The sequence below is a fragment of the Anopheles bellator genome, chromosome 2 (genome assembly GCF_943735745.2).
Source record: "Anopheles bellator chromosome 2, idAnoBellAS_SP24_06.2, whole genome shotgun sequence".
In the NCBI taxonomy this organism is placed as follows: Eukaryota; Metazoa; Arthropoda; class Insecta; order Diptera; family Culicidae; genus Anopheles; species Anopheles bellator.
Window position 1 is genome coordinate 68,885,478 of NC_071286.1, and position 14,780 is coordinate 68,900,257.

General features: G+C 50.7%; 2 protein-coding genes across 2 annotated transcripts; one reads left to right on the forward strand and one right to left on the reverse strand.

Annotated features, from left to right (window-relative positions):
- The first annotated feature begins 3,608 nt into the window (after positions 1-3,608).
- On the forward strand, positions 3,609-11,358 carry LOC131210646 (villin-like protein quail). Its single transcript, XM_058203924.1, has 5 exons — positions 3,609-3,641; positions 8,458-8,667; positions 8,741-8,949; positions 9,015-10,869; positions 10,946-11,358. Exons 1-5 carry the CDS (start codon positions 3,609-3,611, stop codon positions 11,279-11,281), a joined length of 2,643 nt encoding a protein of 880 aa, XP_058059907.1. The 3' UTR covers positions 11,282-11,358.
- A 144-nt stretch (positions 11,359-11,502) lies between these two features.
- Positions 11,503-14,369, reverse strand: LOC131209182 (engulfment and cell motility protein 1). Its single transcript, XM_058202183.1, has one exon. It carries the CDS (start codon positions 14,199-14,201, stop codon positions 12,033-12,035), a length of 2,169 nt encoding a protein of 722 aa, XP_058058166.1. The 5' UTR covers positions 14,202-14,369; the 3' UTR covers positions 11,503-12,032.
- Positions 14,370-14,780: the final 411 nt, after the last annotated feature.

The window sequence follows — 14,780 nt, forward strand, 5'->3', positions numbered from 1 at the left end:
AACGAGCCAGGAAAAGCTTACACGGCGTTCCAAAACTATAATTTGTGTTCCGTTGTTTGTAGCTCGAGTTCGTTTGTTTCATGCTGGGGTCTCGCTGGCTGTCGCTAGTAATCGCTCACCTTCCGATGGGGGGGTCGGCCGTCGGGCCCATGTTTATCGCTGGAGGCACATACACGGCAAGACCACAAACGCCCCAGACGCGGTTGCGCTGGGTTGAAGATGGTACACGCGGAAAATTGCACAAACAAACGCCAGACGGAAAGGTCAACCGGCGCTACGCTTGGCACGATGCCAACAGCTGGTGCGAATGCAAGGGGGTAAAAATGGAGAATCTCTCCACCGAGTCTCGAGGGGAAACGTGCAACGAATGAGGAATCGATCGACGGCTCGGTTGGATCGTCCGCAAAAGGTGATGAACCGTGAAACGAAATGAGCCTCAAAGTGTTGACAGGCGCATCCTAAAATAATCGTGCTGTTCGGCGGAAAACGCGGTCCAAAAACTACCGGTGAAGACAATGAAGGGTACCAAAACACCGAGTTAAACAACAAATGACTTCAACCGAGAAAAGCTGTAGCCGACGACGAACCTGAAGCGAACGGAATGCTTTGAGTGATCATCAACACAGTTTGGATCAACAATTCTAATGCGGATTTTAATTTGCTGTGTTAACCTTTGGTAACATGACACATGATAATTGCACAACATTTGCTACTCGTTATACATTATCGGATTATGCATGCAATGAATTTCTGGAACAACTGAGATCAGTGTTGAAATCAACCAACAAACAATGTATGTCCTACAAAATTTCTCCTATCATCATCTCTATCGACCATTATTTGTTCCCGCTACAAGATCATAATTTTCACGCTTCTGCATTTTCATTCCGCCACATTAGCATTAGTGATGCTTTTCTATGTGTTGGCTTATTTATTTTGTTAATCACAATTGGCAAAGACTTAATGTGCAAAAAAGGCTAATGCGCGATCGATTCGTCTCGCACTGGGTAACATATAAAATAAATTTGCTTTTCTTTTATCAGATTTGCTACGCTTTCGTCCAATTGCAACTCGGTGTATGGTCAACTTCGAGTGCCCGCGTCGGCCAGGCTGCCGCGACATGGCTAAATCAGCTTAGCTTTTATTGTCCATTTGTTTGACTTACCATTTCTTGGGGCAGCCTTTTTGCTCCACCATCCACCGGGGAAGCAACCAAAGGTGACACAAAGTCACGCGACGCACCCAACGGAACAACCAAAGGGCAGGAAGTCATCGAAAAACAAATGTAACGGCTGTAAAGGAAAACGATTGTGTACATTTCTGGGGCCGTGACTTTGGGGTGCAAGAGAAAAGTGCATTCCGTGTGCCTTTTCTACAATTTCTTTAATTTCGTTCGCACCGCTCGTGCCGTAATTTATCAGTTCGATGCCCACGAAGAATGATCCGGTTTCGTGCCCCATTGTGTTCCCCAAGCGGTTGTCGTGGCCGGAAGGTTCTTGAATTATTCCTTCGCGTGGTAAAAACGCGACTCGGTGTGCACCCGCACCTCTAGATTCCTTTTTGAATCATTCCCCTCTGTCCGGCCGATGGCGTAGCCGATGGACCTTGAATCTTACGCCGGACCGATCGAAAAGCAATAGTCTTTCGAAGATAGCTAACCAGGGCAATCAAATCGAATTATTTACGGTTCATTACTCAATCAATATCCAACTTGGCGGCGAATGTCGAGTCTCGGAATGGAAGAGTTCGAATGCCACTTCAAGCATCCGTTTGTCCGATTTGAACCAAGGGTAGAAATGGGTTAAACAATAGATCCATCCGTGGGCAGAGCACAGCAATAAACAGGGAAAAGCGGGACAAACGATGATCACGCTTTGTCGCCGCTTGAACAATAGCGAAAATCCAAGCGCTGCTAATCGGCTTGTTTCGTGTTCAACATATTTCAGCGGACGTCGTGCGGGCCCCCAGATTAAGGGGGTCGCAGTCTATCAATTAAGATTTATTTCCGTTTCGGTCTCTTTTCCGTTCGAAACACCATTTTCTCTCGACAAATGATGAGAAACATAACTTCGTGAAGGTGGACTTATAATTAGAAAGCAACCAATGATTCTTTCCCTTGTTAGACCGACCGATGAACAGGGTCAAGCAATGCGTCAAACACTAGTTGACTTATAATAAAATAATACAAATTGGTTTAGCAAGTATTACCTAGTGACGCTGGAGTAGCGTGAAATTTTCTTTGGAAACCTGAATTTTGTTTGTTTTAACTTCACAAGTGGAACAAAGGCTTCCCTCAACACCTTTTCGATCTGTTTGACGATTAATCTCAATTTTCCCCACATCGAAGCGATGATTTCAATTATCTGACCCTTTCTCTTTTATTCTCAATTGAAAAATCAATTCATTCACTCCGTACGGTGGCCCCGAGCGGGGAGAAAACTTCCCCCATGGCCCCGGCGTGTGCGAATTAAGGAGAGAAAATTGCAACGATTACATACACCCTTAGGTGCGCCCCAAGCATAAGAAAGCATAAAAAATCGAACCAACCGCAGCCGATCGTAACACACCCATCGCGGGGTGAAGATACACTCGGCAAACCCTTCATTATTTGCCTATCCACCGCGCGGGGATACGGGGTGACGGTACTTCAAACGGGCTCTCGCTATCGCTGAATCGAAACATCGAGGATCGTCATCATTATTATGACATATTGGCACCGAAAGGGTGATTCAGACGCAAAACGTCCCCACCCGTACTCGGAACAAGATACGGTGTGGTCTGCCTAGGGCCCTCGGGCACAGGAACACTGAGTAACCGCAAGCCCGGAAATCTATCTCAGTCGTCCGTTTCGTCCGGCAGTAGATCGTTTTTTTCACTCCTCTTTCGCTAGGCCCACCACTCGGCCGGTGAACCCGAAACACTCCGAAGCGAATCCCGCATTTCCCTGCATGCGCTTCTGGCCCGTGTGGTTTCTGAGGCCGACAGACCGACCGAATCATTCCGTGGCGATCGCTCGATGCGAAACGTTCGTCGCTTGCGGTACGGGCCGAGCGCGCAAGTCGTTTGTGTTGTCGCACGCCAGCCAGTTCTTCCCCGATTTTCGTTCCGCGTTTTCGCTTCCGACACATTTCGATAGAAACAATTACACTTAATTGTTTTGTGCCGCGCCAGTTGCGTGTGTTTTTGTGTGCGTGGTTTAGAAAGAAAGAAAAATAACGAACGAGCTTAGGCGGACGGAACGTAAAGTGAAGGTTGACGAAGAACACAAAAGCATAGGATTTTTTGCAACATAACACGCTCGGTGTGCGTCAAATGGGCGAAACAAATGTGATTCTGTGATAATATTTTCCATCGCCATCGTTTTGCGTTTGGATTTTTTTTAACGTGCGTCGGCAAAGGGCAAGGAACTGTGCTCGCTGCTGCCGTGTTTACTGTGCTGAGGTTGTGAAACCGACGACCGGACGACTCACGAAGGACGATCCGTCGAAACTCGTCAACTCAATCGTGATAATTATTGGTTAAACGCTGTTTGCCCGGCAACTGGGGAAGCATTTTACTTTAAGCATTTTACTGTGTGAATTGGAAACTAGGTGCGCCAACCTACCACCATGCAGATACTGGACATAAACCAGAAGGACTACGTACGTACCTTACTTCTATCTCTGTCTTATTTCTACTCTTTCGTATCTAATCGTAGGTCCAATCGAATCGTAGATCACAATCCGCTAATCGATCAGTGCACGAGTGTTATCCTAACCCCAAAATACTAGTGACGCAAAATATTTGCATCATTTTTCGAGTGCGTTGAGGTCTTTTTGCCTTACGTCACACGCTGTAGATGAAAAGTGCAAGCATAAAATTATGTTTCACCATTTCTGACGCCGAGGAAGTGCAGCACACCGTGGCAGCGGTGTTTCGGTTTGAGCCCTGTAAACGAGGAAACGTTTCCGGGTGTTAAAACGGCACACCGGTCGTGGCCTGGACTGGATAAAGTCTGTTTTTTTTTTATTATTGTTATTTTGTAGTCGCTGTTTGGGTCTTTTTTTCTTCCAGTTTACGACGGACATTACCGTTGGTTGAGGCGGCCACCGTTCGACAGCCAACCCTGAGCACAGATATCGTGTAATGAGCCTTCTGAGCCCGCTCGGCTTTACCTTTCGCGAGCGGAAACCACTTCAATACTGCACTTCCTTCTTTCTATTGCTGCGTCAATCCGGCGTACCTCCTGGCCGCTCACGGCTGGCCCGCGCGCGTTCGGAGGCAGAAGGAAACCATAAAATCTTAAGCCCGTTCGGCATGCTCGTTTGCCTGTGGAAGCATATAGAGCCTCCGCGAACGGTTTGCCAACCGCAAACGGAGTCTGGCAGACGGATCGTGGCTCGGCTTTTATGATCGCTCGGAGTTTGGAGAAGATTTTACATTCCGCCCAATGCACCCCACCTGGCATTGTGGCATTGTGGCCGTAGCATAAGTGAATGGTTCTGTCGGTACACCTCGATCTGTTCGGGCCGTTTCTCTATCCATAATTGTCTGTCCGGCCTTTGAAATAATATAGTTCCGTCCAAAAGCACGGCGACCCAACCGGGCCAGCAGTACCGGAAAGTAATCGAGAAAATAATTAGCAAACCAACCCATTTTATGTGGGGCACTCGCGTTCGTTCGTGCTGCGGTTTGCCGCGAGCAGTGCGCACCACACTGGAAGTTGATAGATTAGTTTACGAGATAATGTATTTACTCCGTTTATCACGGCTAACGAATCACGGCTTCTTTCACTTTGCCGCCCGGAGGCCAAGTGGTCGGAAATCTTGTGGCCCCAGACCCCAGAAATAAAGCCATTCAGACTCCGTTACACGGTCACCATTTTGTCATTTGCCTTCCCCCCGGGGGGCAAATTGGAAGGGCGGAAAAAATGGCTCACACAAAAACGGCACCTCCGAACCGACCACGTAACGGCCAATTTTCTTTCGCCATTGCCGCCCGATACGCGCTGCCATTATGCTGGTTTTTTGTATAATTTAATCTAGAGGATAATGAAGATCGGACCGATCGGTGGGACGCTGCGTCTCTGCGAATTTTCCTTTTTCTTCACTCAACTCTCTGGGCCAGGTGCGTCAGGCTTCACTCTCATTCTCCGCACTTCCTGCAGGAAGCGACCATTGGCCGTTTCCGGGCCGGCCGCAAACTGGCCAGTCCGTTACACGAGATGATCTCGCCCGGTGTGCGTGCTGTATTGCGGCAGTGTTTGTGGTCCGCGTTTACTTTCCATCGCAATCTTTGGCGAATCCTCTCGCCACGATCCACGATCGGCCCCGGCGCTGGTGAAACGGAAAATCGGGGTGCAACATAAATTCAATTAAAAGCATCGCCACCACTGGTACGGACATGCGGCCGCAACGAATTAATTAGCCGAACCATTTCACTACCCGTTTGAGGTGATCGTTGGCTGGCCCTCGTTGGCTGCTAAGAAATCCCAAAAATCCACTTATAACTGGGCCAATTGTGGCAAAAGCCGTTTATCTTCCCGACAAATGGTTCCACGGTTTATCGGGAGAAATCCCGCTCGCCAGACCCGCTGGCGGCTTCCCTTCACTTTCGTCCGCTGCAGTTCGGACGAATCCGTTCGGGACTGACAAAAAAAAAACGTTTTACGATCGATCATAATTTAATCGTGGTTTTTTTGCACCCATCATCAGCTTTCGGCTAAACCGATTAGGCGGCCGCGAGGGTGCGGCGTTTTACAAAACTCACCGATGGAATTAAAGTCACGTACATTTACGAATCCTACAGCCATGCAGTTGTGGATCTTAGCCCGTCGAGGGAAAGGCTAATAAAACGTAAAAGGTCTTGGGAGTTAAAGGGAAAGAAGTGTAACCCACAACGCTTCCTAGTAACGGCCGCTGCCAGGAACCGGGGTAATTATACCGGTACAGTCGGTGCACATTCCGTCGGTGCACATTTGCATCCCCTGCTGGTCGGTGTGACACATGGACTGCCTTCCGTGATGTTTGAGCGAGAAATCAGCTGTGCAACAGCGATCATCATTATCATCTTGCCCACTCAGACCCACCCTGGGCCACGGAAGTTTATACTTTCTGTCGATTGTGGCGCACTTTTATGCTAAAACGGTTGCCTCAACTCCGATACCGAAGCAACAGGTTGGAAGCACTCCGTCCGGTTTGATCATACCGCCACGGAGGCGCGATCGGTGATCGTGAATGCACGAAATGCGCAACGTCAGGTTGCATTGTGTGTTTATTGCTGTGTCTTTATGTTTTGCATATTTGCCCTGACCGGGGTTCGCCTCGCACCAGGCGTCGCAGCCGTTATGATGTTGCGCACTAACGGTTCGCGCACGTCGAAGCGGATGTCACGGAACGGAAAACAGGCCAGCCGTGGGATAGAACCGGGGATAGAAAGAATCTTTTGGTCTATCACGGGCCAGTGGTGGTCTAAAAATGACAATTGCCATCCACGGAGTGGGTGGTTTTCCATTCCGGAAAATGAGAACCACTTCGACAACAATCACAGTTTCTCACCGACACCCGCCGGGCCGCACCCAGACGGATTGTATGTTTTTGCGCCTAAGTCACGCAAAAACGGAATGGGAACCAGAGAGTACACAGGTGTAAATGCACCATAATCACAGTGATGTGCGTTGCGAGTGGCCGTAAACTAGATGCTCCAGTAATGGGGATGCAGCGAAAGAGTGCATTAAAACGAAACCAAAGTTACTCTAAACGGCGCCCGGTTTGGAGTTTGAATATTACGATGCTGGGCGTTTGTCTTTAATTACCGATCACTGGGAACTCCGAATGAGTGGATCGTTTCGTTGATCGGCACGGCACTGTTTTCACTTCACTGTTGTGCCGTCGCTGAAGGATTGTTGTTTTATGGTACAAAACGGTGCGGCCCAACCCAGTTTGGGTAAGAAAGAAAATAATTTACATAAAATTAGTGGGTTCCCCACAAAGCTTGGGCGTTGATTGAACGGGCCCAAGACCCGAGAATGGCAATAAAACTAAGACATCAATTATGCGTACGCCGCTGGGTCGGAGCAATAGAAACGCACCTTCACTCGCACCAGCCGGCTCAGGTGGAAAGTTGATCTCGATCGCACGTGATGGATGGGTGGTGAAACCACCGGGCCCGAGGCCTGGCAAGGGACGGAAATCGTTTAAAGTTGTACAGTACAATTTGAATGATTCCAAATTTCCATTTCAAGGCTTATTTAAGTCGGAAGATACACTGATTCATCATTAGCGGCGTTCCCCACGAGCGATAGCTTCCGTATCGGTTCGTTTAGGGACGTTAATTTCGTTTGATTCATGAACAATGGGCAAAGCTACTTTATAACGGGGATATTTAAATTTCCTTTTAAAGGTAATTGATAGTAAAATGGCAATGAAAACTCTTTTATAGTCGCTTTTTCGGGAAAAAACAATAACTTAGCTAACTGCTCGTAATGGAGGAAGGTGCAGAAGGGTTTGTAATTGATCGTCACGATACATTGTAGAACAATGGGAATTAGAGAAACAGAACAGTGACCTACATTGTCCTACAATTACCTGTGACACTCCCATGTATGCTTTTGTGTCCTTCAATCCATCCATCGATCGTACATCCGATCGTACGACCGATCCATAGGAGAACAATGGTGCTCCACAATAATGTGGTATATTTTGTCGATCGTTGCGCAAACAATTGTGCAATCCCCCCACGTAGCAACGACAATTAACCATTTAAAAAAAACCGGCCCACCAACCGCTTAGAACCCAGCGGAGTATGTTTTGAAGAATGCCGATCGGTTGGTCGGCCTCCCGTGCGCATCCAATGCACATCCGTCACGGAGAACGTCCAGATGGAACACACCCCGATCCGCCCCCCATTACAGCCCAGCCGTTTATTTTCGCTTTTCGGGCCACATTCCGAAACCGTCCACACAGTCTCATTAACCTCAACGCCTCGAGCGAAGTCGAGAGCCCCAAACACACCCAAGAAGTAGCTGTTCCCCGGGGCGGGACAGCCTCCCGCTGGAGCAATATGTGGCCATGTGACGATTCGTCACGCTGTATCAAATTGATGGATTGGTCGCTTTCGATGCGGTACTTGTCCAGCTGTCCCGCACGGCGTGGCTTCCTCCGGTGGGAGCCCATTTTTTATGGTTTCAAGTTTTTACAAATCGAACCACCGAAAACCGCCGACAAGGCCACCGATTTTCCTCTCCAGCGGAGCGCAACATCGCACGCATTAGCGAGCGCGGGATGAGTTGATGAGACAGCCGCGGAACATCCACTGGCCGGGCTTACCGGGTGCGGCGAAATCGGGCGGGGCATAGGTGTCAGAAAATAATCGTCACTTTCCGTACCATTTACCCGGTACGGGGGTAATTCGGGGGCTGAACTATCTTCGGGTCGTCCGGGAACACTCATCACCTACTCGCCCGTATCTCTCCCGCAGGATCAGAAGCGTCCCGTGTACGAGGACATCAAGATTGACACGGCGTTTCGCAAGATCAGCCCTCGCTCGATCGGATTCCACATCTGGCGCATCCAGAACGATCACGTGGAAACGCTACCGAAAGATCAGTACGGGACGTTCTACGATGAGTGTGCGTACGTTGTGTACGCGGCGGCGCTGGCTGGGACCGCCTGTGACAAGACCACCCTCGTGAGTAACGCCACAACCACCGTGATCACGATATCCGGCGATGTGATGGATTTGTGGTATCTTTTGTTGACAGAGTCGCGAGATCAAAACTCCCGGTGCGGTCATCGAGCGGAACATTCACTTCTGGCTCGGGGCCAACATTGCCCCCGAGCGCTCCAAAGCGGCAGCGTACAAGATAATTGAGCTGGATTTCCATCTCGACCACAAGACCACACAGTTCCGCGAATCGCAAGGAAACGAGGGCATTCGGTTCCTGTCCTACTTCAAGGAGGATGGCATTCTGTAAGTGAGAAGTAGTGTTGAGTACGGAACGGATATGTTCACCTGCTATTACTTTCCACCGTCAGGGTCCACAGCGGTACCGATCCATCGTCGACTCCTGCTGAGCCGAGATTGTATCAGATCAACGGCAATGCTCCCCTCCGCTGTGTTCAGCAGAAAACGATCAGCTGGCAGTGCTTCAACAGTGGGCAGATCATGCTTCTCCAAACGGCTGGTATCGTTTTCGTATGGATCGGCCGCGTAACAGCGTCAGCGGATCGTGTCTTCGGCGTAAAGGTTGGCCGGCGGCTGAAGGAGCTCCACGGAATCGCGGAGCTAACCATCGTCGACGATGGTTACGAGCAGTCGATGGGTATCGGCCAGAAGGATATCTGGAACGGCTATCTGAACCTAGCGAAACGCTTCGTCAAGCCGATGCCACCGACACCGTCCGCAACCGATCTGCTGCTAAAGCTGTACCAGTGCGACACGGTGAACGGAGTGTTCCGGGTGGAGCTCGTCAAAACGGGGGCCCTCGAGCAGGCGGATCTGTACGGGCGCGATAGTATCTACATCGTGGACTACTTTCCGCGCTCGATCTGGATCTGGATCGGCCGCAGCTCGCACAAGCAGAACCGAGCGGAAGCGATGCGACACGTCCGAGGGTACGTCATCAAGAAGGGATATCCAGCGAGTACGCCGGTCGCTCGCGTCATAGATGGGCTGGAACCGTCCGAATTTATCGGCCTCTTTCCAAGCTGGACCAGTGCCGACATCAACGGGAACACCGTCAAGGGAACGTTGTCGGAAAAGTTTGACGCCCTAACGCTGATCCAACGGCCTCGGCTGGCCGCTCGCATTCAGCTGATTGACGATGGGTGCGGCGACACTACGGTCTATCAAATCGGTGTCGATGAAGTGAAGGAAGTTCCGTCGAAGTACGCCAAAACCTTCTACTCGGGCAACTGCTACGCCGTACACTATCAGGTTGTGCTCAGTACCGACCTCAGTACCGGTTCGCTGCCGAACTCGATCCGGAACATTGTGTATCTGTGGTGCGGATTGAATGCTCCTCCGGAGCACCGTGCCATCGGAGAAGCATTCCTGGTGGAGCTGTCTGACCACCTGAAACGGAACGTGGTGCAGGTGCGCATCAGCGAGGGCATGGAGCCGCCCCACTTCCTGCAGATCTTCAAGGGCGCCCTGATTGTGCTTAACGCCCAGGATGCGTGTCTCGAGCAGCGGGGCTTGCTAGACATCCGCCAGTACCCGACCAGCTTCGTGCTGAAGGTTGTCGGCAACACGACCTACAGCTGCAAGGCGGTGCAAGTGTCGAGCAAGACGCTCTACTACCCGGAGGACTGCTACATCCTGAAGGCGCCCGACAACGAGGTGTGGATCTGGTGCGGCCAGTATTCGACCGGTGACTCACGCGAGATGGCCAAAGCAATCGCCAGCCACCTGGGCGAGTACAATCTCGTGATGGAGTCGAACGAGACGGACGAGTTCTTTTCCTCGGTCGGGGAAAAGTTTCTCATGCAGCTAAAGAAAACGACCGTGGCCGGGAATATCATCGTTCCGACGGCAGTCGGGGGCCAGAGTGTGGCCCAAACGTGGGACCGGGCACTGATTGCGCTGCACCACTGTCAGCTATTGCCGGACGACGGTAGTCCGACGTTGCGCCAGATCTTCGCCTTTTCACAGCACGATCTTCGCCCGGATGGGATCTTTTTGCTCGACGCAGGAAGTATGGTGTACGTGTGGATCGGAGAGCAGACCGCACCGGAGGAAGCAGCCCAGGGTTGGGAGCTAGCGAAACTGCTCATCTCGACACATCCGGTGAAGAGGGATCCAGCGATGCCAGTCGCCGTGATACGTCAGGGTGAAGAACCGATCACTTTCGTTGGGTTCTTTGAAACTTGGGACAACAAGTACTTCCAGGTAAGCGACTACGCATCACACGATCGGCCATGATCGCTAAACTGCTTTATTATTCACAATATCCTTTACCCGATAGACGTGTGTTCTGTACGAACATCTCCGGACGGAGATCGACTATCCGGACGGGGTCGGTGCGGGACGAAATGGTGCACCCATACCGGCAGCCCGCACTTCCGTGCGGAGCGACGATGGCAGCAGCGATGATTTCTTCGATCGCCATCAAAAGTACCCGTTGGACATGCTACGCGGGGGTGACGCGACCCAGCTGCCGGCCAGTATTAATCCGTCGCGGAAAGAGATCCACCTGACACACGATGATTTTGTGACCGTGTTCGGCATGACGTATCACGAGTTCGAGGAGCTGCCCAAGTGGAAGCAAGTGCAGCTGAAGAAGCAGCGAAAATTGTTTTAAGTAAGCAAGTGGCCTGCGGCCGATACTAACACCTTCCATTCTGTTATGTTTCCATTTTCCATTTTTTTATTATTATTGTAGAGAAGTTTTATTCAGCAAAATACAATAAAGCAACACATTTTGAACTCTGGAAAATGTCGTTTCAATTTGCAATAAACAATAGAACAAGATATGTTTATTAAAAAAGTTTGTATTTCGATATCCATACGCTTTCGTACACATTCGCCCAATCTAGATGCGGATAGTGGCCGCCTGAACACGAAAGTAAGGGTACATTGTATGAGAATGAATCTAATCAAATAAACGATAGCACAATGCAGTACAATATAGAGTAAGTAAGTGTAGGGTAAGTATAAATGTGAATATATATATTGCGAAGCTGTTTATATGGAATATTTGGTTTTTACTTTTACTGTTTGCAGCATTGCGCGGCGCAAAAGCTATCGCTTCTATCGTCTAGCTAGCACGTCCCAACCCGTCGTTGCATCTGAATGTGAGAAATGCTACCAAAACTAATCAGGATCTTCACGCTGGCAACGTCTCGGTTTGGCTTTTCATTTGAATTTATCTGCTTTCCTCTTTGGTGGAAACAAAATTTGTGAAGTAACTCCGAAAGGATCTTTTTGAAATGCGCCTTCTCCTTAGCTTTAACGCCCACAAGACTTTGGTTTACAAATTGCGCAATAAATTGTTCGTTACCTCCTCTTCCTGTGGCGTAACGCCGTCTGTCACCGTTGCAGGTTGCAGCCGCCTAACTGTCAAAGCAAAAGTCGTAGTTTTCCGGCTCGGGCGGTATCGGTGGCGGTTCCTTCGAGATGTCCACACCCTCCGTATCGAGCAGCCGCAGCTTGATTTCCATCGAGAGCAGCGTTTCAAAGTCCTCTTCCAGCTGTTTGCTGGTCATCGGTTGTCCGAGCAGCGCGTTGATACCATCCGTCCAGTAGTTGAAGGTCGGCTCATCGGGAGCAATAAAGTCGAGCGTCGTCTGCTCGCTACCGTCCGGCACGAGGGAGAAACCGAGCGGTGTCGATGACTTTTTCGAGCGCATCTCTTTCATATGTGGACACTCTTTGCCGACCAGCATCTGGCGGATGTCAATGACCGGCAGCTTATTGGATAGCTCCTCCAGCGTCGGAACGGTCTTTTCGTCGCAATCGCCGTAGTGAATCACTTTATGGTTCGGTGAAAGCCTGGCGTACCAGTACTTGTCCCGTTCGCGCTTGCCACCGCTGTACTTGCAGAAGCGCGTGCCGACGATCAGGTACCCCAGCCGTTGCTCCTTGATCAGCGACCGAATTTCGGGCGTAATCTTCCCCTTCAGGCTAACGATCGCCGAAGCCGTGGACTCGCACTCTTCGCGCGACGTGCGCTCCTGCTGGCGCAGCGTCGTGATCGTGTTGTACGTGAAGGTGTGTATTTTCGCCTTAAAGTCCTCCAAGCTCGCCGGTCGCCCAACAATGCTGCGCACAATCTGCTCCCGCACCACCGAAAACACCTTCACAAAGTCCTCGGTCGTGGCACGCATATCTTTCCACGTGCGGTTCAGCACCACGATGCAGATGCAGAAAAACTCCTCGAACGGGTGGTCGTGCGTGAAGAACATCGGGTAAAACTCCTGACCCTGCTCGGAGGGCGACTCACCGATCCGGAAGATCTCGCACAGTACCTTCACCAGCTCGATGCTCGTTCGCCCGAATGGGCACTCGTGCTCGTCGGCACGGCAGCTGTTTTCGTGCACCACCTTCGTGTAGCTTTGCGTGTAGTTGCGCGCGAAGTAGATCATACAGTCGAGCGCCAGCGTCCCGGGTGGGGTTTCGAAAAAGTCCTGGGCCGGGTTCACGTCACACTTGAACCCGAGCTTCTTATAGTGGCCCGAGTGCGCACCGGAGTGATGGCGGCGCGCCGCTACGTCCGGAATCGGATCAATCCCGTCCGCCTCGAACGCTATCCGACGCAGCTCCTTGATCTTTTCCTGTGCGTCTTGATCCTGCGCGTCCATCGGAGTTTTCATGCGCTGCTCTAGCAACCCCAGCGTCAGGGTTTGCAGCACGTACAGCTGGTGTGCCATTTCCGCTCCCATCGACGGCGTGATGACGCTATTGATTACGCTACGGTACTGCTTCGAACCGAGTGTGGTCGCCAGCATCCGGCGCTTCGTATCGTCCGCCTTGATGAACAGCGCATTCAGCAGGGCGATCGTGTTTTGCTGCACGTGAGCGGACGAGTCACGCAAAAGTTTCAACAGCGTTTCGAGGGTTATCTCCTTCTCGACCAGCGCGCACTTGTTGCTGTTCTGCACAATGTTCTCCAGGATGGCCAAAGCCGCCTGCACGATCTCCCAGTTGCTCGATCCGTTGATGAAAGCCACATTGCGCATAATAAAGGACGGCTGCAGAATGTCCCACGAGATCGTACCGTGCTCCATGAGGCAGACGAACGAGCACAGTGCGTACTGCAAAATGGTCTCGTCGCACGCAACATCCTCGATCAGTGCGATGATCAAACTCAAACCCTGCTCCTTGATGAACTCGAGCGCAAAGGTGTTGTCCGCACTCAGCACTTGCAGTCCGTGCAGAACGCGTACCTTTTCCTCGTGGTTGTCCCCGTTCAGCGTCTCCAGAATGTCGTTCGTGGTTTTCGAGGGCGAAAACCGCAGCATCAGCACCGTCCCGTTCTTTACTTCGTTCCGGTTCTTCTCGGTCACGTAGTTAATCCCATCGAACTGCAGCGCGTAATTCTCCGCATCCGGAATGCCCCAAGAGCTGCAAAGGTTCTGAATGATGGTGCTAAGCGGCTGCCGCTGGTTAAACTCGATCAGTTGCGGGTAGTACGTGGTCGCTGCGTCGTCCACAAACTTGACCGCAATCTTCACGATATGGCTATCCTTGATCGCTGGCATTTTGGTAGATTTCGGCAACATTTAATCTGCCGACCTCCTTTTGGCACAACGTTGGGGTCCACGGTTTTAGTGCAGTCTACCCTCTTCCTGTGGCTCAATCAAGCGGGTTCCGGAATCCGGTTCGTCAAGAATAGGCGCGGCTTACTTGGTTGGTACTAGCGTCTATTTCTCATCACGCAACCGCCGTTGTTCCCTGAAATGGGAATAGTTCACGAACAATAGGAAACACACTGGAATTCAGGTTGGAACATTGATGTTGTCACTTTTCATGTTCCAAACTGCACACCCACGAACGCACAAATCCACAAACAAATTTTCGCGACTCGATTTGACATTCGGCACGAACAGAAACTGCTCACGTTAAATATGGCTTATTCTGCTGATGTAAAATATGGCTAAACAGAAAATCGTTTCAAGCCGTCTTCACACCAAAATGAACTGAACGTTACGTAGCAAACGACGCGTTGTCTCATATGGCATTCTATAGGACCCTTCACACCGGCGTCGACGAAAACTTCGCACGGCGCGACGAATCTGTATGAAAAGACAACGCTCCGTTTGTGTCGCCTAAAAACTTTGGCCAAGGTTCGTATACTTGGT